The following is a 25,605-nucleotide window of genomic DNA, read 5'->3' as shown; positions in this document are numbered from 1 at the left end:
TATCCGTGGGGAGCAGGCCTGTTTGCATGGGACTGGTTACCTGGCTCACTGTCCATCAGGGACTCAGAGGCAGCTCCTCATTTCTTTCCTGCAGAGCAGTCTTGTGTCTCCCCCAGTTTACCACCCCTCACCAACAGCAAACCAAATCCAAAAATGTGGCAGAACAGTGTTGAGTTCCCGACTCTGAAGCTGCCCTGGGCTGTTCTTTTTCTCTTGTACCCTACGTCTATCATGTTGGCAAATCCCGTTGGCTCAGTGTTGACGGTACAGCCAGGGTCCCTCCTTCTCTCACCCTCTCACACTTCCAGCTGGGCAAGCCACCACTGCCTCGCCCTGGATTCCTGTGGTGGTCTTCTGGTCCCCCCACAGGCTGCTCAGCACAGCAGGGTGAGCCTGTTCCACTGTGGGTTGCAGCCACCCTGCCCCGCAGCCGCCCCAGGTCACTGCAGGCAAAGGGAGCTAGTAGTACCCTAGACCATGAGGCCTGGGAGACCTGACCTCCTGTCCCACACTCCCTGCCAGTCCCTGGCCGCTAGACCCTTGCCTGACAGCTCTTCTGTAGACATCAGTGATTCTCACCTTCTGGGCCTTCCCATCTGCCCCTGCAAACCCACTTCCCAGCCACCCCTCCCCACCCCCTGCTCCTTTACTGCTTTCCTGTCCCTTCTTGCTGTCTGACAAGCTGCGTGTTAACCCCTCTCTCCCACTAGAATGTAATGAGGTTGGGGACCTTTGTTCCTCTCCTGCTGAAAGGGCCCTGTTGGACAGCAGGCTTAGCGAAACATGGCTGGGTGAATGGATTCTTCTGTGTTTTTTTTCCATATTAGATGTGGAGTAGCTTTCTTAATTTTTCTTCTTCCTTTAATTAAAAAAAAGGTAGAGTCTGATATAGGGAAAGGGGGTGGGAGAGAGAGTGGAAGAAGCAAGAGCCACATGTCTGCTATGATGAGAAGAATCTTAATCCACTCCAGGTTTTGTCTAAGGCGCTTCTGCACGCAGAGAGTGCACCACATTCTTCATCACCCTTTCTTGTCCCAGAGCCCAGCCATGAGTCACATCGCTTCTCCCATGTCCCACCTGCTGCATTAGCACAAGTCTCTGCCATAGACTTGTCTTTTATTTTAAAAAATTTAAAATAAAAGCAGTATAAATATGGAAGAATGTTTAAACTATTCAAAATGATATAAAAGTCTATTCCCTTGACCCATAATTCCATTCATCAAAGGTAGTCCTTGTTAACTGTCACTTAACATATCCTAGGGGTAACAACCCATGCATAATGCAAGCATAAATATATAACCTTTAAAATGGATATGAACAGAATCAGGGTAGACATATTATTCTGAAATTTATTATTCATATAATTTTGAAATCATTCCATATTAATCCATAAAGATCTGCCTTGTTTTTAGTAGGTGCCTGATGGTATATGGTACCCACCTCTGTGTTGATGGCATTAGTTTCTTCCTGGGTTTTTGTAATGACAGTATTACAGCAAAGACCTGTACATCTTGGCACATGCTGCAGTAAGACCTATGTGGTATAACCTGGCATTGCTTTTCAGGCGGAGCGGTCTGAGCATTTACAGTGTTGGTATTACCAGATTGCCCTCTGAATGCTTGCACTGGTCCATTCTTCTAGAGTGTGTTTTCCTCCCAGCTTTTTATTTCAAAAAATGTCAGACTTACAATAAAAAAGTCTAAATAACAATTTAATGAGTACCCAAATGTCCTTCATCTAGGTTCACCATTTACTGTGTTGCCACATGTATTAGTGTGCTAAGGCTGCCATAACAAAGTACCATAGGATGCATGGTGTAAACAACAGGAATTTATTTCCTCCTAGTTCTGGAGGCTGCAAGTCCTAGGTCACCGTGTCAGCAGGTTTCATTTCTCTTGAGGCCTCTCTCCTTGGCTTCCAGATGGCTATCTTCTCGTTTCATCCTCATGTGGTCACCTTTACATCTCTGTGTTTGTCCAAATCTTATTAGGGCACCAGTCATGTTATAGGACCTGCCCATGTGATCTCATTTTACCTCTATGACCTCTTTTAAAGCCATCTGTAGATAGTCACATTCTGAGGGGGGTGTTAGGATATCGCCATATGAATTGAGGGGTGCTGTTTGGCCCATGATACCATATTTGGTTTTCTTTACATATTATGCATCATATTTATGTAATTTAAAATGTTTATTACATAATTATATTGGTTGTACTTATTTATAATTATGTAACCTTTATACTTATAAAGTATGCCATTTATGCTATATTTATTATATATTTATCATGTATTATGTATAATTTTTGCCCTAAACCATTTGAAAGTAAATTGTACACATTCTGGTACTTGAGCCTGTATTACCTAAGAATGGGGACGTTCTGGACTTCCCACAGTGGTGCAGCAGGTTAAGGATCTGGTGTTTCTACAACTGTGCTGTAGGTTGCAGTTGCAGCTTGCACTGGATCCCTAGCTTGGGAACTTCCACATGCTGTGGGTGCAGCCCCCCCAAAGAAAAAAATTAGAACATTCTTGGGATATGTTCTGAGATGTCCTTTATTTTAGGCTGATGGGGCAGACTCCCCTGAGATAGGAGCACAAATGAGCAGGAGGCAGCTGCAGCCCTGGCTGTGGGCTTTCCCTCTAAACTGCTCCCTCCACATCTCCTTTCTGAGCCCCCAGCCCCTGAGCCCCAGTGCTCAGGGGAAAGAGAGGATGCCTTTCTAGAGAGCTGTTTGGGCAAGCAGAGCCTCTGGGTCTCCCTCAGTGCCAGGCTCTTGAGCCTTGTTGATGTTTTGGATCTGTGATGTGTCAGCAGGATGACAGACCTTCTCACAGCTTCACTTTCTTTTTGGTCTCTTTATCACAATGTCTCTAAACAGCAGACATTTCCTTTAGGTGTATAGACCATCCTTGCTTTGCAAACTGGGGACTGCCTGTGTCTGTTTAAAGAAGTGGGATTTATTGGCTGGGGCACAGTTTTCTCCCTCCCTGCCTCTCTCCTCTTCCTGCATCCTCATTGCAGCTTGGGTTCTCCCAGAAGGCAGTTCTTGCCTGCCACCATCGTGTCTGTTCCTTCCTCAATACTTTTTTGTGGGAAAGCATCACACACATGGCACTTGCATTCTTTGTTTTAGTAGAGAGAGTCATTGTGGAAATAAATATCTGCTTGGGGCTTCAGTGGAGGGCAAGACACTTGAGAACTTTTTCGTTTACTTCTGTGTGGATAGTTGTGTCTGCAGACCCACCCAAGGTGAAGATGTCAATCTGGAGAGTTCTTTGCCGTCCAGTGCCCCCTGCCCCCACTGTCCTATGGTTGGGAGTACCAGTGCGGGGTGCCGGATGCAGCCAGTATCCTTGCCCAGGCCTCTCCACCCCCGAAAACCCACCATCTCCATGATTCAGAGACACTTTCCCACCATTCCAACCATGGCTTTGCCTCTGCATAGCTCTCTTTCCTGGCTTTTCCTTCCCTGAAGGATTCATTCCAGACTCCTCAGCCTGGCACTCAGGACCTTCCCTCATGTGCCCTCTGCTCAGCCTGTCTCCCCTGTTTCCTGCTGAAATAAAGCCAAATCACATTATGCCCACACACACCCTGCCACTGTAACTGCATGCTACATGAACATGAACATGTCTTCTGTCCCCGTTCAGCTTGTTGAACTCTTAGCCAGCCCCCAGGGCCAGTGCAGTCTCTCCTGACTGGCACCCTTCCTCCAGGCAGGAAGGTTTGGTTATCCTTCCCTCCTGCCTTCACTCTGCCTCAGACCTATGTCATCTTGAGCACTCCTCACCCTCCCCCACAGCTGCCTTTGCTTTTGTCTCCATAGCACCTAACTCAGAGCAGGTACTCAGTGCACATATGGGTGGGTGGGCGGACGGGTGGATATGTCCTTGGATCCTGAAGTTAGAAGTAGCTGCATTCGCCTTTGTGGTTTCTAGCCCTTGTCTGAGACAGCCTTGCCGCAAAGAAGAAAATACATTTTTTCACATGCTGTGAGGAGCTATTCTTCCTAAGTATCCAGTCCTGAAGAGTCTATACTGGTTGGTGGCAACAGGGCCTCTGTGACCTTCATGGCTTATTATACATTGTCACATGTTAAAAAAGCAAGTACCTTCATGCAGTAATGTAAACACTGAGTATACCAATAACCCCCAGCTTGTTAAATGCACTTTGCCTCATTATCTCTGTGGAAAGCTACTGAATGTCTGTCCTTTCTTTCAGTCAAACGCTTCAGAGAACCAAAGCATGAAAGACGTCCGTGGAGGATATGGTGTGTATTTTAATATTAAGTCATTCCTAGAATGCTTTTGACTATGTTGTGGGGGGAATGGAATGTGAGCAATTATACATAACATAAAGTGTTGGAATCCATTAGGTGAATTCATCATCAGGCACTTGTGTGTCTCCAGATAGCTGTTGAGCTCTGATAGTGATGATTCTGTCATCACTCTGCTATCCAGTTTTAAAGATGGAAGATGATACAGATGCATCAGTCCATGCCACAGACTGTGTTAGTTACATCTCCCTGTTGTCAGACTATGCTAAATCCTTGGATTCTATAGTCTCTGCATAAGCCAAAAAAAAGTTTAAATTTCGAGATAAGTCAAAGGTACCATGTCAGTGCCCCTCTCCCCAAAATTAGACTTTCCTAGTCCTAGGGTGACCTTGTGGCAGCCATTTTTCCTTCATAAAAATAGTAGTTAAATCTTCAGACATAGCTTCAAAAGACAAAACTCCAAACACATAAATCACTTGGAAGGAGACAGCTGGCTCCTGAGGACAAACATGATGCCCACAAAGTGCTGTCTTTCTTGTACCCATCCTGGCAATAACCACTTTGCCTCCAGAGGAAACTTAAGATAAACTTCTGTGGTAAAGGCCCCTTAATAAAAATTTAAGCATATTCTTGATTGATCTTCAACATTCAATTATTTCTGCATGTTGAAAATCTTCATTTTGTCTTCTCCCAGTCAGTTTCTCTCAAGTCTGAGTATCTAGCATGGGCGGGAGGCCTGGGGGAACCTGGAGTTGGGTTTTACACATGGCCCCCTTAGCCTAAAATATTTACTCTTAGATCCTTTACAGAAAAGTTTGTCTGCCCTGAGCCAGCCCCTAGTTTAATCAGCAAGAGCTAAAGGTGTGGCTGTACTGACAGCATATCGTTCCCAGGCTAGGGGTCAAATCAGAGCTGCAGCTCCCAGCCTACACTAGCTGCAGGATCCCAGCCGCGTCTGTGACCCACACCACAGCTCATGGTAACGCAGATCCTTAATCCACCGAGAGAGGCCATGGATACTAGTCGGGTTTGTAAATGCTAAGTCACAGTAGGAACTCTGGAACTCTTTAAAGTAGAGGCACCTTGGACCTCATCCAGAGCCATGATCAAGCATTTTGTTGTGAAGTAACAAAAATGAAAAAAAACCAAACAAACGAAAAAAAACACACACACATTTTATTTTATTTATTTATTTATTTATTTTTGTCTTTTTTGCTATTTCTTGGGCCGCTCCCGCGGCATATGGAGGTTCCCAGGCTAGGGGTTGAATCGGAGCTGTAGCCACCGGCCTATGCCAGAGCCACAGCAACGCTGGATCCGAGCCCCGTCTGCAACCTACACCACAGCTCGCGGCAACGCCGGATCGTTAACCCACTGAGCAAGGGCAGGGACCGAACCCGCAACCTCATGGTTCCTAGTCAGATTTGCTAACCACTGCGCCACGACGGGAACTCCACACACACATTTTAAATGTGTTTAACTTGGAAGTTCCTATTGTGGCTCAGTGGAAAAGAATTGACTAGTATCCATGAGGACATAGGTTCAATCCCTGGTCTTTCTCAGTGGGTTAAGGATGCAGCGTTGACATGAGCTGCTGTGTAGCTTGCAGACAAGGTTTGGATCCTGAGTTCCTGTGGCTGTGGTGTAGGCCCGCGACTGTAGCTCCAATTTGACCCCTAGCCTGGGAATTTCCTTATGCCACCGGTATGGCCCTAAAAAGAAAAAAAGAAAAAAAAAAGTGTTTAACTCTATGTTATTAATCAGTGGCCTTTCAGGGGTGCAGTGTTACTAAAGGTTTTGAAAGGTAGTTGAAATGCCAAGCCTGAGTTAGTACCAACGTCTCAGGAAGAAGTGACTAGTAATTGGAAGTTTAGGGTCTCCTCAGTGGCTTTTTTTTTTTTTTTTGTCATTTTGCTATTTCTTGGGCCGCTCCCGTGGCATATGGAGGTTCCCAGGCTAGGGGTCGAATCGGAGCCATAGCCACCGGCCTACGCCAGAGCCACAGCAACGCGGGATCCGAGCCGTGTCTGCAACCTACACCACAGCTCACGGCAACGCCGGATCCTTAACCCACTGAGCAAGGGCAGGGATTGAACCCGCAACCTCATGGTTCCTAGTCGGATTCGTTAACCACTGCGCCATGACAGGAACTCCCTCAGTGGCTTTTTTATCCTGTTTCAGATTTATCATTTTCCCCAAATTGGTTATTACCCTCCTGTGGGAGTGATAACATGTGTTGGATCTCTTTTGTACAGGTTTTTAGACACTTCCAAACAAGCCATAGGAATGCTATTCATCCACTTCGCAAATGTATACCTAGCAGATCTCACTGAAGAGGACCCTTGCTCATTGTAAGTGGCCCATATTTGAGTGCAGACATGACCTGCCCCGCCATGCCTTGCTTTCTGCTACCAGCCATGTTCCCTCTAGCTTAGGGATGGGGGCAATGCCCCTTTGTACCCTGTGCTCATCATTGATTCCTTTAACCTGAAGACCATGGGTTGTTCTGCCTTGTCAGTACCGTCAGTGTGCCTTCCTCATAGCCCCCAGAGCCATCAGCCTGGCTCTGTCTGGAATGTCTTCCAGCCCTGCCCTGTTGTGCCTCTGAGGGACAGCAGGGCAGAGGGCTGGTAATCCCTTTCTAAGAGGTGCAGTGTGTAATTAGGACCATTTGAAATCCCACTTGTGCCATGATACCTGTCCTCATTGCCAACAACACCCAAATAGTGCCCCTCGTAGAAGATGGAGTGGAAAAGGATGCTTGCCTACCTTGTCCTGTCTCCATCCGCTTACCTTCTTCATTCAGACTTGGTGCTGCAGCCATGCTGGGCTGCTCCTGCTATATCTCCTGCCTCTGTGCCTTTGCTCGCACTGCCCTCTGTCTGGAATGTCTTCCAGCCCTGCCCTGTTGTGCCTCTGAGGGACAGCAGGGCAGAGGGCTGGTAATCCCTTTCTAAGAGGTGCAGTGTGTAATTAGGACCATTTGGACTGAAAGGTTGCTTTAAGCTTCTCTTGTTGAGTGAGATTTAGTCCTGGACCAGATTCAGAAGGAAGTTGTAAAGTCTCCCTCTTTGGGGTCTTACCTTAAGACCTGGATGGGTTGTGGTCTGTGTGTTTGTAGTCCCAAATCAGGGGACCAGAAGGGCGATCCTCCCATAGGGAAGTTGGTTAGGAAAGGGCCTTGTCCTTCCAACCCTTGAGCCCAGCAGCAAGCTTGTGTCACCCCCTTGTGAATCATCTTGGTTAGCTGAGAGCCAGCTCCTCATCCTGCTGGCACTGGGCGAGCTGGGGGACTCCATCCCCTGGTGCTACCTTGACCACACCACTCTCCCTTGAACCTCCACTGGCCTCTGCAAAACGATGATCCAGCTTTAAGTGGGACATTGATAAGCTAGATCACAGCTGGGATGGAAAAGGGGCTGCTGAGAGATCTCGAGTGCTCAGCCAGTGGAGAAAAGGCCCAAATGGGATAGGTGTGGTGAAAAGAGCTCTTGACTGAGGGTCCAGGCTGCGGGAAGGTGATATAACTTCTCCAAGCCTCCGTTTCCTCATCCAGATCCCCAGGATCACTGTGAAGGCTTCATGAGATGATGAGTATATGCAGCATTGGAAGCCCCAGGAACACTTATCATCGAACATGTTAATAGCTCAGTCAGAGGATATTGTTAAAACCAGAGCTCCAGCAGTCAGTTGAAGAGCCGTTGGGGGCAGACTAGGCGGGCAGAGCAGGGCCTTGCCCCACACAGTGGAGAGGTCCTGGCCTGTGGAGGAGCGACTGCTGCAGTGGGATCCATTCCAGCCCCACCACCTTGCCGTGCCCCGTGACTGGTTATAGATTGGAGAGGTTTTAGGCTGGACCAGGGGCATCTTGGGAGTCTGCAGACCTGAGGGGAAGCCAGTCAGTTCAAGGAGAGGAGAAACTTGCAAACGGATGTGGGAGTTGAGTTCTTTCCAATGGCTGCAGGAGGCCCCAGTGCTGGGGCTACTGCTCTGGGTGGCTATTTAGCTTTTGTGGCATCTGGGCTGTGATTCTAACAGCACATTTGTGGAGTGCTTCCTCTATGGCAGGCATTGTTCACAGATATTGACTTGTTTGATCCTCATGACAGCCTTGCAATATAGATACTTTAATTATCCTCATTTTACAGTTAGAGAACTGAGGCACAGAGAGATTATATAACTTAATCAGGTTCACACACCTAAAGAGTGACGGAGTTGAGATTTGAACCCAGCCAATCTGGCTCCACGGCCCACAGGATACCTTGTTGTCTGCCAGTCTTGCCTGTGTTGAGTATAAAGTCTAGAGCTTTCTGTCTTTAATCCCAAGGCCAGGCATACAGTAGTAGGCTCAAATCAGTTTGGTGAGGGCATTGAATGAACTAATGCATATGTGTGTATCAGGAGCTCTTGATATTTTCAGGATGGGTCTCAGATGCCAGAACCACTTGAAACCAGTGCAGTTTAAGCATCTGAGAGCAGCATTAGCCTAGAGCCAGAGCTCAGCTGTGAACTTGCAGAAAGTACCTGGGAACCAGTCGCTATGTTTTCTCTAGTATCTGGTCTAAGAGTGACCCCTTGTGCTTTTAAAGAGGAAGGGCACGCAGGAGGAAAAGGCAACCCCTCCCTCTGGTTTTCCTGCCCCTCCCGGGCTGGCAGGACCACGAGTGTGCTCCCTCAGGTTTCAGAGTGCTATGCACGTCACTGAGGCCAGCCTTCGGGTGAGGGCTGTACAGCTGCATAAGATGTCTCAAGCCTCAGCAACTCAAAAGTGCCGTGGCTGGTCTGTGGTATCTGAAGCTTCTCTTGGGGTTGGGGGTGATGGTTTCCAAGCCATGTGGCCTCCCAGAGGGTTGGGAAGCTGGGGCCTTGGTCATTGCTGACCAGTGAGATCTGAGTACAGGGCCCTCAAGGGAGGACCAGTGGGCAAGGGGCTTTTCCTTGGTGAAGGAAGAAATGCGTGTCGGACAAATGGAAACAGACCCCACAAGACCAAGAGGTCAGGGTGGGCATGCTCTTCTGATCCTCCTCTCCTTCCTCCAGCACCTTGCCTTTTCCGAGTAGCACTTAAGCTCGCTCTTTGGAAATGCTTGCTCTTTCCTCCATAGCAGGCTCTGAAGCACAGGGATGATCTCTGGTCTGGGAAACCCCAGGGGCCATTCCCCGGACGTTCTGGTGCTGCGCTGTCTTGGGGCCTTGGAGGGCCAGACCATCTGGGAGGGAAGAGTTACTGAACAAATTTTTTTTTTATTAACTCTGTTTTCCTGTCAGCCTCTTTGGCTGCTCCCAGGCACTCTGCTTTGTGTCAGTCTTTGTTTGGCAAGAACACTTGAGATCTTTCAAGTTTCTTGGTTCCTCACAATGCTATGTCCTGGGGAGGGAGGCCTTCCCAGGCTCCTGGAAGTGAGCACTTCAGCTTCCTGCACCGGCACTCTTGAGGCTCCTGCCTCCCAGAACAGGGTGGCGCAAAGTGCTGGGTCCCCAGCCTTGACCTTGTCCCTGCAAGCACACAGAACCCAGTTCCCTAGATGGTGCTTCCTGACCATGCCACTGTGCCCTCTCCTCACAGGTACCTCATCAACTTCCTCCTGGACGCCACTGTGGGCATGTTGCTCATATACGTGGGTGTGCGTGCTGTTAGCGTCCTGGTGGAGTGGCAGCAGTGGGAGTCCCTACGTTTTGGCGAATATGGTAACGTACCATTGACACAGAATGGGGTGTGAAGGGTGCCCACCTCACTAGAGGCATGGGGGCGGCTCTCAGTTTGGAAGGTGTTTGGTAGGGAGCTGCCTCTATTTCCACTGCATGTCTGCTTGTCTTATCTCTGGGCCATTCCACTCCTGGAGTTCAAAGATCAGGACTGGAGGGCCCATCCCCCCACCCTGGGGCCCAAGTCATTTGCTGTCTCCAGACCGTGGGCTGGCTGCCCACCAAGCATCTGGCATGTATGGTCACCAGGGGCACCAGGTGCATCCTTACTCACTGAAACAAGGTTTAAAACAGGTGACCCCTGGATGCTGGCACAACTTTGACCCACTTCATCTCGTCAGACCCCATGGGATACAGTGTGTAGAAAGCTGCCTTCGTGCTGGCTCCAAGCACAAATGCAATGCCTTTTACTTTGTTCCCCTAGGCAAACAGCTAGATGTGGCCTCAGCAGGGCTGCTGGTGAGAGGAGCTTATTTGGGCCTTACTGCCCTCTGGGGATTTCCCCCTCTCACACCTTCACAGCAGGCCCTGCTGTCTGGAGCCAGGGGCTCCTGTTTGTGGGAACTTCATTGGTGGAGCCTTTGCCATGAAAAGGGCACATGAGACAAAAGGGAGGGAGTCTGGATCCCACTCTTATTTCCTGGTCATACCTCCCAAAGAGCTCACAGCTCTAGGCCCAATGGCTGAAGACTCGCAAGGGCCTGACATTTAAAAGGGGAGCTGGTTCATGGAGTTGCCTGCGAGTACCTTAGTATTTCTAGAAATCTTAAGTAATCGTTTGTCTCCATTGATGGGAGATGACCTCTGGAGAGGGCTTTTCTTAGCCTCGTTACTTGATGCCTGATGAGTCACTGACTTAAGATAGTGTCCAGCACACAGCGTGTGCCCCTGTGGCTCCAGGGAAGGCTATGGAGAAGTTCCAAGTCATTGACTGCTCAGCTTGGAGGATGGAAATGGACCTCAGCGCCCATGGAACAAAGCGTCATCATCTTCCTTTATAGGATAGCCACCCGAGGGGTGGAGTGATGCAGGAAGCTCACCCAAACAGTGCACAGCTTGGAGGGCCTCTGGCTGCTGCAGTGGGATACCAAAGCCTCCCACCGTCTCCAGGAACAGTGCTCATAGCTTCCTCTTGGCTATTAAGATCCTTTCTGGAAGGCAGGGCTCTCAACTCAGCTATAGCTGAGCAGAACTACAGGAGAGCCACCCACAGCCAGTCACACTGCTCAGTGACCTGGGAGAGGAGATCACATCTTATCCTGATACACTGGGCATTATGGTACCACCTATTCCCAGCATGTTTTTGTTTGCATCCCCAAGAGAAATCGAAAGGAAGAAGGTATCCTTGTTGTTTGAGCCTTTTGTTTCCGTGCCCACCTTTTCCAGATAAAGCTGCCCTCTATTGAGGACCCTTCTGAGTCCTCTTTCCCCAGGCTGAGGAAGGATAGGGGATGTCTTCAGTTACCTGGTTTGTATTTCTGTCAATTTCTGTTTTTTCTCTTGCTGCTATAACAAATTGCCACAAAATTACTGGCTTAAAACATCACGAATTTGGAAGTTCCCATAGTGGCTCAGCGTGTGACAAACCCAACTAGTGTCCACAAGGATGTGGGTTCATTCCCTGGCCTTGTTCAGTGGATTAAGGATCCAGCATTGCCATGAGCTGTGGTGTAGGTTGCAGATGCAACTCAGATCCCACGTTGCTGTGGCTAGCGGCTGTAGCTCTGATTGGACCACAAGCCTAAAAACTTCCATGTGCCACAGGTGTGGCCCTAAACCGCCCCCCCCAAATTTATTATCTTAGAGTCTGTAGTTTAGAAGTCTGACATAGGGCTCATGGACTAAATCTTGGTGTCAGCAGGACTGGTTCGTCTGGAGTCTAAGGGGAGAACCTGTTTCCTTGCTTTTTCCCGATGCTGGAGGCTGCCTACATTCCTTGGCTGGTGGCCCCTTCCTCCATTTTCAGAGCCAGCAGTAGCCTGTTGAGTTTTTGTCACATGTATCACTGACCTTCCCCACCTCCTTCCACTGTCCAGTGCCCTCGTGGTTACATCGGGCCCACCTGGATAGGCCAGGATGCTCTCCCTTTCTTAGAGCCTGCTGATTAGCAACCTTGATCCACTTGCAGCCTTCACTCCCCTCTACCACTCTCCATAGTGCCAGGCTCTGGGGATGAGGGTGTAGACATTATTCTACCCACCACCCCTGTTAACTGACCCGTCCACTTGAGGTGGTAGTTCCTGGTAGGCCCCACAGCTGTCAGGTGAGTGAAGAAGAGGGGCTTGTTTTCTAGGAGCTTCCATGGTCCTTAGAAGAGAAGGTGGACTTGCGAACAACAACATGGGATATGGGGACAGGCCACACAGCCCTGAGGGGCAGGACAGGTTCAGGCAGTCCATGGTGTCTGCACTCTGGGGACCAGGCTGCTCTTCCCCATGTGGAAGCCTTGAAAACAAAGTTTCTGTCTCTTGGGCACCAGTAGTGTGTGGGCTTTGGTCCCTTCCTCATGATAGACCCTGAGGAGATACTCCAACAAAAACAAAGACCCATGGGAACTTCCACTGTGGCATAATGGGTTAAGAATATGACTAGAGCAGCTCAGGTCACTTTGGAGGCAAGGGTTCGATCCCTGGGCCAGGGTAGTAGGTTAAATGATCTGGCTTTGCTGTGGTGTAGATCACAAATACAGCCTGGATTCAGTCTCTGTCCAGAACCTTCCCTATGTCGCAGGTGCAGCCATAAAAACAAAACAAAACAAAAAACAACACCCATGTACCTGAGGGTGTCCAGCGTGGCAGGGCATACGAGAATTCTTGGCTTGTTTGTCCTGAAAAGATGAGGTCATGGGGACCATCAGAGAGACCCTCGCATGAAACAGGTCGGAAAAACCAGTGCACGTGCCCTCATTGCCACCATGGCTGCATGGTCTGGATTTGTTGGAGGAAAGGGTGTGTGTGAGTGGGTTCACACATGAGTTTTTTCACTGCATTTCTAAACCTAATTATGCAAGCATCTAAATGAAAAAAGAAGCCACTAAGTTGTGGCTATGAAACTCAGAACAATGAAACTCAGAGAGGTGACATGAGGCCCAATGGAAGGAAAAACCATTTTCTTCTGTCAGCTTGAAACTTAAAACATAGGGCATATGGAGTAAGGACACTCTGAGCAAGTAGATTTTCTTTTGATCTTAAATGTATTGCCCCTCATTCTGTTGACTTTTTAAACACACTAGTCCAGTTCATAGATCTGTCCTGCTAGTGCTTCTGACTGTCCCCCATCTCAGAAACAGTTTTCCGAAAGTATTTTGGTCTGTCGTTTTTGAGAACTTCTCTCAATAACATCAGGTAGTTTGCCAAAAGAGTTGTAAAACTCCCCTAAAATCTAGCTAGAAGAGATTGTGCTTCTGAAATGACTTTTTGGCTCAAATGTGCCTTCGTCCCAGAAATGAAAGTAAATAGTACACCATAGAAGAGGCAGTGATGTTTTGCTGCATGCTTTCTTTGCACTTCTCCTGAGGTTTTCCAGAAAAGGGAATGGCCTGGGATTGTGTCATTACAGCTGCAGGAAGGCATCCACTGGCCCTTCCACCACAAACAGCTGGTAGGCTCTGCCAGGGCTGGGGACCTCCGGCACCTGTGCCTGGACAGGGATTGCTGCACAAACTGTGGAATCTAATGAGAAACTGGAGATTCCTCTCAGGGCCAAATTTTCCTCCCAGCCTGGACTGAAGCTTTTGCCCCCCTCCCACTGTGTTACGCTCCAGCCCCTCTTCTGGCCAGTGTGGTCAGGCAGCTCTGGCAGGGCTTCCAGAGCAGCCCCTGGCGGCCTCCCCACAACCTACTGTCCCTGGGTCTCCTCTGGAAGTGTGTGTGGCTCCCCAGGGACCCATCCCCTATATTCTGCCTGTCACTTGAGGGTATAGGACATTCCCTGGAGGGGCTAGTCTTCCACCCTTTATCAAGTCCCTTTTGATAAAGGCTGAGTGTCCCCCAGCCTGGACCACCAGATTCCTCTGTTTCTTAAGTACAGGGCCCTGAGGCTGCTTCCCCACTCCCCACCTTGAGGTTTTCTCTCTTCCTTATTCCCAGCCCAAGGTGTTTGGGGTGCCCCCTCTGGGACAGAATCTGAATTCCTTCAGAGTCAGGTTTCTGCTTTCAGGGCCAAGGGGAGTGGGATGGGGGATGGGAGATGAACAAAAGGTTGTTTGCTGCCTTCATGATTCAGAAACCTCAGCCCATGTTTCCTCATGGACAGGGGAAGGGATGGGTAGCACCACAGCCACTGGAAAAATCAACAGCAGATAATAATAGCAGTCTTGCTTAACACAGCTTCTGCTGCCAATGGACACAAAGAGCCAGCTTTTCTAAGCTCCAGCAACAGGCACTTACTAACTTTAGTGCTTTGTAATTATATCTTAGAGCCTCTTAAAAGAAATGCCACTCTGGTATCTCCAAATTAGGAATTCTCTGATTTTGTTTAAAATGCCCACATTTGTCTGTTTGGGCTGAGCTGATGCTTGGTGCTCTGCGGACTCATTTAGTAGCTCCAGAGTGGGGTTCTGGGGTGGGGTGGGGTGGGCTGGGCTGGGAGCTCTCACAGGAGCTGTGGGTGGTGGGACAGGGGCACCAATGCCTGGGCGCCGATGACCAAACCCACTCTCCCCACAGGAGACCCTCTGCAGTGCGGAGCCTGGGTCGGCCAGTGTGCGCTTTACATTGTGATCATGATTTTTGAAAAATCTGTCGTCTTCATCGTCCTCCTAATACTTCAGTGGAAGAAGGTTTGCCTCTTGTTCCCTTCCTTACCAGCTTCTTGAGACGCTAAGCAAGACAGTACTCCCCACCCACCACCCAATCCCTACCCCGGCCCTATTAGGAAACAAAATTCGTTGTTTCTTTCTTTCTTTCTCTTTTTTTTTCTTTTTTAAGCTCCACGAATGGACCTGGTCTGATGAGGCAGCTCCTGGCTACCTATCAAGAGCAGTAATTTGTCAGTTTTTTACACAGCATCTGTCCACTTCAGTTATACACATGTTTGCTCTAGATTAAGCCTTGCAATGTATATAAAGCACATGAAATGCAATCCCTGCCCTGGGGTTGCTTACAGTTTGGTAACTTTTAAGTGTTGTCAGGGGGTGTTTTCTCTACATTTGCAGACACCTCCTCATATGCTTCTCTTGGCCAATGGTTTAATTTGAGCCTTTCAGTGCCACAGGCAGCAGTTAGTCATATATTCCTATGGTTTTTTTGCCCTGTGCTCTGCCCTCTGACCACAGGGCTATGCAGAAAAGCCTCCAGTGCCCACAGGAAACCAGCCAAAGAGCTTTTAGGAACAAGTAGCTCAGATCGTGGCCTGCTTTGGTTTTATTTGTGGCTAGCTTTTATTTTTTTAAGAAAATAAACCAAGGCTTTGGGGGCTCTTTTCCTGGAGGAGGTGGTTGGGGTGCAGGATTTCTGTTAGAAAGTGGTCCGTGCCTCATTGCTAATACCTATAATGAGCACCACCAACCTCACTCTCTCCAGCTCGCCAAAGCCCACAATGCCCTGTGCCAGCTTTGTAAAGCGCCTCCCTCCCGCCCCCCATACCCCATCCCCACTTCCCCCTTTACTTCTCAAGTCCACACCACAGGGAAGGCTGCTCAAGCACTACTGTTCCAAGTCATCTCCAAGGGCATCCCTCACAAACAGTCAAATCTGGGGACTGTGCAGCCCTGAGTGTGGAGTGCTGTTCTCATTAGGGCTCTGGGAAGAGTGTCTAAATTAAGCCCTCTCTCAGGGCCTTGTGGGCGATTTCCACTGCCACTCCCACTCCCAGGCACTTTCTCTGTGGTCTCCCTTGCCTCACTGACTCTGCTTCTCTTTACAGGTTGCCCTGTTGAATCCCATTGAGAACCCAGACCTGAAGCTGGCCATCGTCATGCTGATCGTCCCCTTCTTTGTCAATGTCAGTACCTTGTTGCATTTTTTACCCCCATTTGCTCCCTGCCTTCCAGGTTCCTATTCCAGTTCTAACAGATGAAACACCTTATAGCCCTCAGGTCCCTCCATGTGAGCATTTACCACCTCCCATCCCCACCCCCTACGTGGAAACGGCAGGATTATTTCCTCGGTACTGCATTCAATGCCTGTTCCAGGGCCTCTGAGCACAGTGGAGGGTGCTGGGGTCTTTGTCTTGCCCTTATGAAACAGAGGCTTCTAGATTAAGATCATTAGGAGTTTACCCCTGTCCTTTATTTCTGATCACAGGGCTCCCAGAGAAATTCACCAACACCTAGAAATTAGGAAATTAGGAAATAAGAAATGGTAAAGTAACAAGGGGATGACAGACGTGGCAGGTGCGCCGGCCAATTGCTCAGCAGAGGGAAGGGCCCCGACCAGGAGGCCAGAGGCCTTGGTCCTGGCCCCACTCTGTCACCTTCTGGGGCAACCGGGACAGGCTGTCCTTATCAGTTACCCCACAGAACCGCTTGAGGTAAAATGGAAGCAAAAGACATAGAGATTGGAAATCTCTTCCAAGATTTCTGAGCAGGTGCAGGAGGCCTGAATGACATTTCCTTTCTCTGGTTCTGGATGCCGTCACCTCGCATGGGGTGGGAAGGATGGGTGTGGGGGCCGCTCTGGTTTGCTTTCACAAGTGGCTTAACCCAGAGTGACCTGTGCTTTCCTTCCCACAGGCTCTGATGTTTTGGGTAGTGGACAACTTCCTCATGAGAAAGGGGAGGACGAAAGCTAAACTAGAAGAAAGGGGAGCCAACCAGGACTCAAGGAATGGGAGCAAGGTCCGTTACCGAAGGGCCGCATCCCATGAGGAGTCGGAGTCTGAGGTAGGGCCGAGCGATCATGCCGATGACCCAGGAGGCCTCTGGTCTCATGTTTGCATCTGTGGCCTTCTCTTGAGTGCTGTATCACAGGGCCAGCTGTGATGAGCACCAGATGAATAACAAACAGCATTGTCAGCAGAAGCAGCCGCTCATGAGCAGGCGTGCTCCTGTGGTTTGGCACTTGGGTAATAATGTAAAGTTCTGGAGTTCCCGTCGTGGCGCAGTGGTTAACGAATCCGACTAGGAACCATGAGGTTGTGGGTTCGGTCCCTGCCCTTGCTCAGTGGGTTGACAATCCGGCGTTGCCGTGAGCTGTGGTGTAGGTCGCAGACGCGGCTCGGATCCCGCGTTGCTGTGGCTCTGGCGTAGGCCGGTGGCTGCAGCTCCGATTAGACCCCTAGCCTGGAAACCTCCATATGCCGCGGGAGCGGCCCAAGAAATAGCAACAACAACAACAACAAAAAAGACAAAAATAATAATGTAAAGTTCACCAGGGAAGCATATATTCTAGGGGGTAGGACGGAATGACAGGAAGTAAGTACAGGCAGAGGTCTGAGCTAGCTGGGCCCCATCATACAGAGTGAGGAGCGGGGAAGCACTAGTGCATGAGGTAGGGAGCCAGAGAGAGTGTGAGTCAGGCGACCGAGACCAGGGGCAGGAAGCCCTTTGGGAGAGGGGCTGAGACCATCCTGACCTGGGCTGTGCCAGCCCTTCCCCAGTACACCGGGGTCTGAGGAGCCAAGCAGGTGAGCAGTGAATGAGCATTTGCCCGGATGCCCCAGCTGTGCGGCTTAGTCCTTCCGGGTGCTCCGAGGAGCAGAGGGCTCCCATTTGCCTTTGGACCTTACAAGGCTGGTTCAGAGCAATCACTCTGAAATCACTCTGCCTTATGTGTGCCCCACAGAGGTTTTCTTTTCCTTTCAAAAAGAGGTTTTTCAGTTTGCTTTTGCTGTATGTGAAGCAATTTTAAGAACCTGGGACTCCATTCCAGGATGGTCTTTAGGCTAAGTTTGCTATGATAGGGGTCTGGTCCCAGCCAGAGGTTGGATGGAGGAGCAGGAGTTTGGGTGGCAGTGAGGGTGTGTGGACTTAGCACTGGCGTCAGTAGCCTGTGGATGCGTTGGTGTGAACAAGGCCTGGGATGGGCCGGCTTGTCTCACTCTGCAAAGGGGACTTCCTCGTCACCCTCTTCTAAAGAAACCCAAGACTTGAGGCCTCCCAGGCGGGCTGACATTTGTACCAGGGTCCAGGGCGGGCAGGTGGAAAGGGTATGACTGGCAGTGACTGAGGGCCATGCCTCTCTGCCCTCAGATCCTGATCTCAGCTGATGATGAGATGGAGGAGTCTGATGTGGAGGAGGACCTTCGGAGACTGACCCCCCTGAAGCCCGCAAAGAAAAAGAAGCACCGCTTCGGGCTGCCTGTATGATACATTCCCGAGCTGGGGTCAGGTTGGGGCTGAGTTGCCAGGTCAGCCGAGGGTCGCTCCACTGCGTCGTCCCTCCCCTCCACTCTGCCCCTTTTCTACCTCCACTCTTCCCATGGCCTATGCCTGTTCCTGGACAACTGTGACTCAAGGGAAGGAGGCCATTGCCCCGGCCATGGCAGCTGGAGGTCCTCACGCAGTTGCACTACAAACACTGACCAAATATGCAAGCGAGGCGTTTTGTTTGTTGTCGTCCTGAGTGGTGGTGTGAGGGACCCCGAAGCCCTGTCCTGCGTCTGTCCAGGTGGCCTCAAGGACGAGAACTCACATGCACACAGATCAAGCCTCAGGGGAACGTGAAGATGTAACACATTTGGAGCGAAGGGTTACTCATTGACCAAGTTGGAACCGGATGCTTTCTTACTCGAAATGGCTTTTGTAACTATTGATTTCTATAGCCGGTTTTATGAGCTGTCACAGTGTTAATGTTTTTTGAGTATGTGTTCATTTCCTATGGGACTAATGGGCAAAACATAGATTTTTAAGTCTTCCTTATGCTGTTGACTTTTATATTTTTAAGTTATATTTTCATACTATTGTATTTAAAAACTCTTTTTAATCCCCAAAGAAATGGGTTTGTTTGCCTTTAATGGGATAGGAACTGGTGGGAGGAAAAAGTTGGGAGTTTTTTATTTGGAATGCCGTTAGGTAATCTATGATCAGATGAGGTAAATAATTCCGGTAGGAAGGGAGATGGGCCCTTATCTGAAATTAGCAAACCCAGTGATTCTGGAAAGGTCAGGCCTGAGCAGGAAGGGGCCATGGGGAACGTGGATCCAAGGCCTCCTGTGCACATGGAAGTGGATGTGCTCTGCTGAGGGCCCACAAGCTCCTTGGCACTTTGGCTAACAGGTTAGAGGACGTAGTTACAGTGACCAAGAAAGGAGTGTAAGAGGACCTTGTGTTTAGAGAAATCGAGACTCCCGAGCCACCACTCTTTGTTCCCTGCCTCTCTTCAGGGCCTCCAAATCTGCAGTTGAAATTGCAGTCTCAACCTCCTCACCTCCTACTGGTGCAGCCTTGAGAACCAGCCTCTGGGCCCAGTTCTGGGAACCTCCTCTCAGGCCGCCCCAGGCCTGGCATCACAGTGCTGTTAACTTGTTTTGCGCAGCATTCTAGAGAACACCTGCCTGACCAAATGATCCTATTTTTCACTTCCTCCAAAGCTGCGAGGTGGCTGGGGCCAGGCGGGTGGAGGTGAGAGAGCTCATTCTCTGCGTCCATAGGCAGGATGAGGTGCTTCTAAGCTTGTGGCCCCCACTCCTCAGCATGGGCACAGGCCCCCGTGGCTTGGAGCCTGCTACCTTCCAGTGGAAGGGGCTGACCTGAGTACTTTCCCTGCTGTGGGAACAGTAAGGTGGAGCAGCCCAGTGTTTTGTAACAGCTGGAAGCAGCCATGAAAGTTTAGGAGTAGAAAACTGTACCACTAAGATGCAAGCTGGAAGTGAGATGGTGGAGGGAGGCTACACCACCCAGAAACTTCCTTATACATAGAAACGGGTCATAGAGTTCCCATTGTAGCACAGTAGGTTATGGACCCTGTATGGTCTCTGTGGTAGTGCAGGTTTGATCCTCAGCCCAGGAACTTCCATATGCCCATGGGTGCAGCCAAAAAAGAAAAACAAACAAACAAACAAACGTGTTTCCCTCAAGCAGGTTGGGTCTGAATTGTGAATGTGAGCCATGCTGTTACCAGGCACCCTGGGCTGTGTCCTGCCTCCCACAGCCTCGTCTGTCCAGGACGTGAGTGGGGGCAGGCCTTGGGGACAGCTTCTGAGCCTGTCTTCCTCTAGGAGTCCAGAAACCAGGGGGCCGGGAGGAGCCAGGACCTGAACTGCATTCGGCGATGACTCTGCTAGGGCGGGCTTCTGCAACTAGAAAGTGAGGCAGCGGCTCAGTGGGTGAAGTTGAGCCCATTTCCACTCTCCATTGCTTCTGCTTCACTTTGTGCCCTTCCACCCTCCCATCCCAGGCTGGGTTAGTAGGTGGCTCCCCATTCAGAAAGACCAGGACTGATGGTGGTCCTGGTAGATGGTAGGTAGGCCTTACCTACTCGCCTTTCTTTGCCCTCCTGTTTCACTTTATTTTTATTTTTATTTTTTTTGCTTTTTAGGGCCACACCTGCAGCATATGGAAGTTCCCAGGCTGGGGTCCAATCAGAGCTACAGCTGCCAGCCTACACCAGAGCCACAGCAACACTGGATCCGAGCCATGTCTGCAACCTACACCACAGCTCACGGCAATGCCAGATCCTTAACCCAGTGAGCGAGGCCAGGGATCAAACCTGCAACTTTATGGTTCCTAGTCGGACACATTTCCGATGCACCACGATGGGAATTCCTGTTTCACTTTGAACAACTTGTGGCTGGGGTTGTTTCTTGCACCTCCCTGAGCCCAGAATCAGAGCTTTTCTTTCAGTCTTGAGCTGTTAATGTTTCCAAACCAGTGATAGGTTTTGGGGGCAGCCACAGTCTGTTAAGGAAGGAAACTATGGGTTATACAGACCCCATATGATCTGTTCACGAGGCTCGTCCCAGGGTCTGTTAGGCAGTGGGTTTGGGGACAGAGAGGTAGCAAGCAAGTGGTGACTTCTCCCTGCATCCTGTTTTCAAAGGACTTTAGCCGCAGTTGTATGGCTGGCTAACGAGGTTATGGACATCTAACAGGGTGTCTGAACATACTGGGCCTTGTCAGCATGAAGGCCCGGAAGGTGTGGCCTCACATGTTTGGCCTTACCCTCCTCCTGTGTGTGGAGGGGGGACACACACACAGGAGTTTGTATTCCTTGGGAGTGCCTCTTGGAGTTGCTGAGGCCTTTTCTGTGGTGTACTGTCCCAAGACAGAGCAGATGCAAAGAGCCGTGATCAGGACTTCTTTCAGAGCTGTCCTCCCTCCCTGGGTTGAGTTTCTTCACCACCTGGTCCAAGGTGCCTTATGAGGTGCAGCTCCTCACCTGCCACTTGGTAAGCATCACTATGCTTGAGAAACCACGGAATACCAACTGGATATTGTGTGCTGCGCATCTGATTTGTCCGAGTCTTGACTTCAGCCAAGACACTTAGAATGAGAAATTGTGTCAGGGTCATGAGCAAGTTTCTTGTCACCAATGGAAGTAACCTAATGAAGTGGAACTTTCATATCTGAATGGAAGAGGTCATTATTGGCCCTTTTTTCCTTTTGCTGCCAGTGGAATGTTGACAGTGGCAAAGAGGTGAGATCCTGGGCAACAGTGGCTTCTTGGTCTGTTCAGCCCAAAGACCTGCCACATGAAGGCCCACCAGTTGGCTTTTGGACATGCTGGTGGCCTCCTGCCTCAAGCTTTAACCTGTGCCTCTTCCTAACAACAAGGAGTCATGCGTTAGGTGTTGACTTACCACACCTTTAAAGGAAAAATACATAAAGGCCCAAATTCAACTTGTTTCTTCCTCTAAGCAGTGTGAGGCTGGAGGCTGCAGCCCAGGATCCTTGTCCGAAGGCTGCCCCAGGACTCTGGAGGGAGCCACAGCTGTCAGCAGCTTTCTCTGCCCACCGGACTGCAATTCACTGGCCTTTTTGCAGCCAGACCAACATAGATGGCTCTGGGAACTTGCCATCAGCCAGAACAGCTACCTTGTGGGGTGAAGGGCTGGCCTTTAGAAGTTTTACACATTTCCAACTAGGAGTGGAGAGCTCTTGGTTTTACTCTGTGAAATACTGGCAGCTGTAAAGGGCGTTGCTCTCGGGGAGGGACCTGGGGCTCCTGAGTGGGTGGGTGGGTTGGTTTAATTTGATTTCTGTTTTCATGATGTTTGTTAGAAGTCCAACCTATGTGAGCAAACCGTGGCCTACTTTCACTGCCCTCCCGGTGGGGGTGGTTAAATCAGTGGTGTTGGGATTCTCAGAAACACGTTGCTGAAATGAAAGGGAAGACGATGTACTTACATTGTAAAATGGTTTACAATAAAGATGACATCTTATTACAGTTTTTAAACAAAGAAGCCTTCACTTTTGTGGTTGCTGGTTGTGTGTTCTGTGGCGTTAAAATAGCTTAGTGGGATCAAGAAAGTGTCCCCAGTGTGTTAGAAGGTTCTCCCCAGAAAAACAAATGAGAATGAGCCTGACATTTCCTTGTGGTAGATATGGGAGCAAAACCTGCCAAGGGAAACAACCTGCTGATTTGAGTAAAAGCTACTCTGCCTACCCCCCAAGGAGTGAGTGGTGCCAGAGAGATGGAGTGTGAGGGGTGGTCATCCCACATCCTTGTTCCTGAAGCCGCAGGGCTGGAAGGCAGGTGCCTCCCTGGGCAGAGCCAACACCCTGCCCTCAGTGCCTCTTGGTCCCTGTTCAGAGTCTGGGGTTGTGCCCACGGCCTTCTGAAGGCATTCCTCATGTCAGCACTTGTCTCAGATGCAGCCTGGCAGGCCTTGCATTGGCTTCCAAGGGCCAGGGCTCGGCAGGGGGGATTGGGGTATGATGAGGTCTGACAGCAGTGGGGTGGCGTTCCAGATAGCCAAACGTCAGTGCCTGGTTGGGTTCTGTCTGCCTGGAGCCTTCAAGGATAAAAATACTCTCCATCACAAACTGACGAGGAGCTTGGGTATGTCTGATCCAGTGGGGCCGGCCCTGACCTCCTACCCACAGACTACTCCCATGCCCGCCCCAGGCTCAGTGTCCTACCATGTGCCCCAGGGGTCTTTCCTTCAAGGATGGGGTGTCGGAACCAGCAGTGGAGAGCTAAGCAACCGTTGGGGAGCCTGGCCCTCTGTCCTCAGCTCAGTGCCTGGAGTGGGCTTCACCTTTGCCCACCTTCTGACAACCTAAATCTTTCCGGGCCAGGTGCCCTTTGGTGACCTTGTCTCAGCCTGAGGCTCTATGCTGTTTTGTGCCTTCAGCTCAGAGGTGTTCTTAGGACAAAGCAGTTTCCTCCTGGCCCTTCCTGGGCACTAGGAGCCAGACGGAGGACAAGGGCACCAGCTAAAACGTGGATGGAGCGGCTCCCAGGTTTCCCTTGGCCGCAGTTTCTCTGCCTGTGAACCAGGGGTAGCCCCTGTGCTCTGAGTCTACTGTGAGGACCCAGGGAGCTGGTCACGGCAGATAGAAGAAGCCTCCACCATGCTGCTGTGCGGGCCTGGAAAGTCTCTTTCCTCTGGAATCCAGGGACAGAGTAGAAGAGAAAGAAAACAAGCTCGGAGTGTCCACCCTGGCTCAGGGCCCTCCCTTTCCTCTGGGACACCCCCCCCACAATGGGATGGACTATCAAAGATGGACAGCTCGGACTGCCACAGGCACATTACAGCACCTGCGTTCCTAAACACCAGTCAGCACCAGTTCCAGCACCTCCCGCCTGCAAGAGAACAGCTGTTCCCAAGGGTACAGGGTCTCCCCAGCTGACTGCTTTCACCAGGGCTGCAGGCCCCCAGGCAGCAGTGCTCAGCAAGCCCCCATCATCTCCAAGAATAAACTCTGAAGCCAGTGACTGTGTGGATCTGAATCATCAGGGAGCTGTTGGAGGAGGGGGAGTGACTTCCCAGGACAGGCAAGCCGACTATATAAGCTTCGGAGGGCTGGGTGCCACTGAGATCTCTTCCACAGCCACTGCCGGCCAGGGAGCAGCTCTCCACCGCACCCACCATGTCCCAGGTAGGGGGACCCAACACAAGCCCTGCTGGTGTCAGGGCTGCGGGGGTGGCAGATGGACACTGTCATCTCTGGCAACTGTGTCAGGAGCTGAGCTCTAGCGATAAACACAAGAGGCTCTGCCTCTGGAGGGCCAGGGCTCAGGGAGAACAACCCAGACACCCACTTAGCCTAAGGAACCCCTGTTAATCTTGGTGTTTGTGGCCTTCCCTGGTTGGTTTGGAGAAGTGGGGAAAGTGTGTGTAGTACTTGGAGATGTTTGTGTGTAAGGGAGCTGCTTGTATGTGTTGAGTTGTGTATGTTTGAGGCTGTGTCTGTGTGCACGCATGTGAAGCAGGATGTGTAGCTGCACAGCTGTGCCCCAGTGTCTCCCCAGGAGGCTGTATCTGGTGCAGGGGTGTACTATGTTGTTCTAGGAGCACAGAATCGGGGACCAGGGAGGACTTGGACCTGCCCCCAGGGCTGAGGAAGGAATAAGGCCTCAGACTGACAGGCTCCTGGGGTTAAGGGCTAGGTAGGTACTGAGGCTAAATGTCCACAGCACCAGAGAGACAAACCCACCAGCCTATTAAGAGGAGGGTTGTCCTTGCTGCCTGCTCCATGGGTGGGTGCTGACTTGGGACTTTGGCTTGGTGGCATCTGAATCCACCACTCCAAAGCACACAAGGGAAACACTGGGAATTTTTGGGGAGGGGACGGTCCCTAAGGGAAGGACCCTGTTCCACCCGGTGGGCAGATCTTGGGATTCACCAAAAGCTTTGGCATTCAGCCTCAAAGCCAGTCCCTTTCCTATTGTGCCCAGGCCTGAGCTTAACTAGACAGGCAGACACCGAGAAGCTACGACAGCCATGGCTCTAGGGCTCCCAGTCTGGGGGAGAAGGACAGAGACTCAGGGTGGTCAGTATGAGGTAGACTTGGGAAGACTTCCTAGAAGTGGAATGGGACCTCGAATTGGCCTGAGTTCAGTGAGCAGGGAAAGGGGTCTCAGGGCCAGGGCACCGAGTGGAGGGGGACTCTCAGCCTTGAGGACTCGGGTTGTAAGATGAGGCTCTGGGCTTCCCACTGCTGGCACTCAGGAAGCCCCCATCAAGAAGAAGCGCCCCCCTGTGAAGGAGGAGGACCTGAAGGGGGCCCGAGGGAACTTGGCCAAGAACCAGGAGATCAAGTCCAAGACCTACCAGGTCATGCGGGAGTGTGGTGAGTATTCTCTGGAGGTGGGGGGCAAGGTGGGGGGGTCACTCAGGTCCTCACATTCTAAGAGTCCGGAGCTCCTGGGCTCAGGGGGGTGCTCCCCACACAAGGGGCTTCCCTCCCTAGGAAGCCAGGCTGACCCTGATCGCACCTCCTCCCCATCCTTCCTGCAGAGCAAGCCGGTTCTGCTGCCCCGTCGGTGTTCAGCCGTGCTCGGACTGGCACAGAGACCGTCTTCGAGAAGCCCAAAGCTGGACCCGCCAAGAGTGTCTTTGGCTGAGAAGTGCACACTACCCTCCTCACCACCAGCAACACAGGAACCTTTCCCAAGAATTCTTTTTTATGCCAGGATATACCTTCTCACCTGCCACCTTTGGGACTGCCACCCCTACCCCACAGCCCTGGCCCTTCAGCCCAGGGACTCTGCACCAGCACCTGGGAAGCACCAATAAAGAGGATGCCCAAGGGGCCCCAGTGTTTGGAGGGTGTTGGCTACTGGCCATGGTCACT

At 50.7% G+C, this 25,605-nt stretch overlaps 1 protein-coding gene across 1 annotated transcript in view; it reads left to right on the top strand.

Annotated features, from left to right (window-relative positions):
• STIMATE (STIM activating enhancer) overlaps positions 1-25,572 on the top strand; it is a 72,445-nt gene extending 46,873 nt beyond the window's left edge. Inside the window, exons 2-10 of the mRNA XM_047776707.1 lie at positions 4,223-4,271; positions 6,533-6,628; positions 9,844-9,965; positions 14,651-14,763; positions 15,849-15,926; positions 16,657-16,806; positions 18,115-18,223; positions 24,967-25,101; positions 25,269-25,572. Of these exons, the coding sequence (XP_047632663.1) occupies positions 4,223-4,271; positions 6,533-6,628; positions 9,844-9,965; positions 14,651-14,763; positions 15,849-15,926; positions 16,657-16,806; positions 18,115-18,223; positions 24,967-25,101; positions 25,269-25,375 (959 nt within the window). The 3' untranslated portion in view covers positions 25,376-25,572. The remainder of the gene's footprint in view (positions 1-4,222; positions 4,272-6,532; positions 6,629-9,843; positions 9,966-14,650; positions 14,764-15,848; positions 15,927-16,656; positions 16,807-18,114; positions 18,224-24,966; positions 25,102-25,268) is intronic.
• The last annotated feature ends 33 nt before the right edge of the window (positions 25,573-25,605 follow it).

The sequence above is a fragment of the Phacochoerus africanus genome, chromosome 1, assembly GCF_016906955.1.
Source record: "Phacochoerus africanus isolate WHEZ1 chromosome 1, ROS_Pafr_v1, whole genome shotgun sequence".
NCBI lineage: Eukaryota > Metazoa > Chordata > Mammalia > Artiodactyla > Suidae > Phacochoerus > Phacochoerus africanus.
Note: the sequence above shows the minus strand (reverse complement) of the source record. Positions and strands in the feature narration are given on the sequence as shown.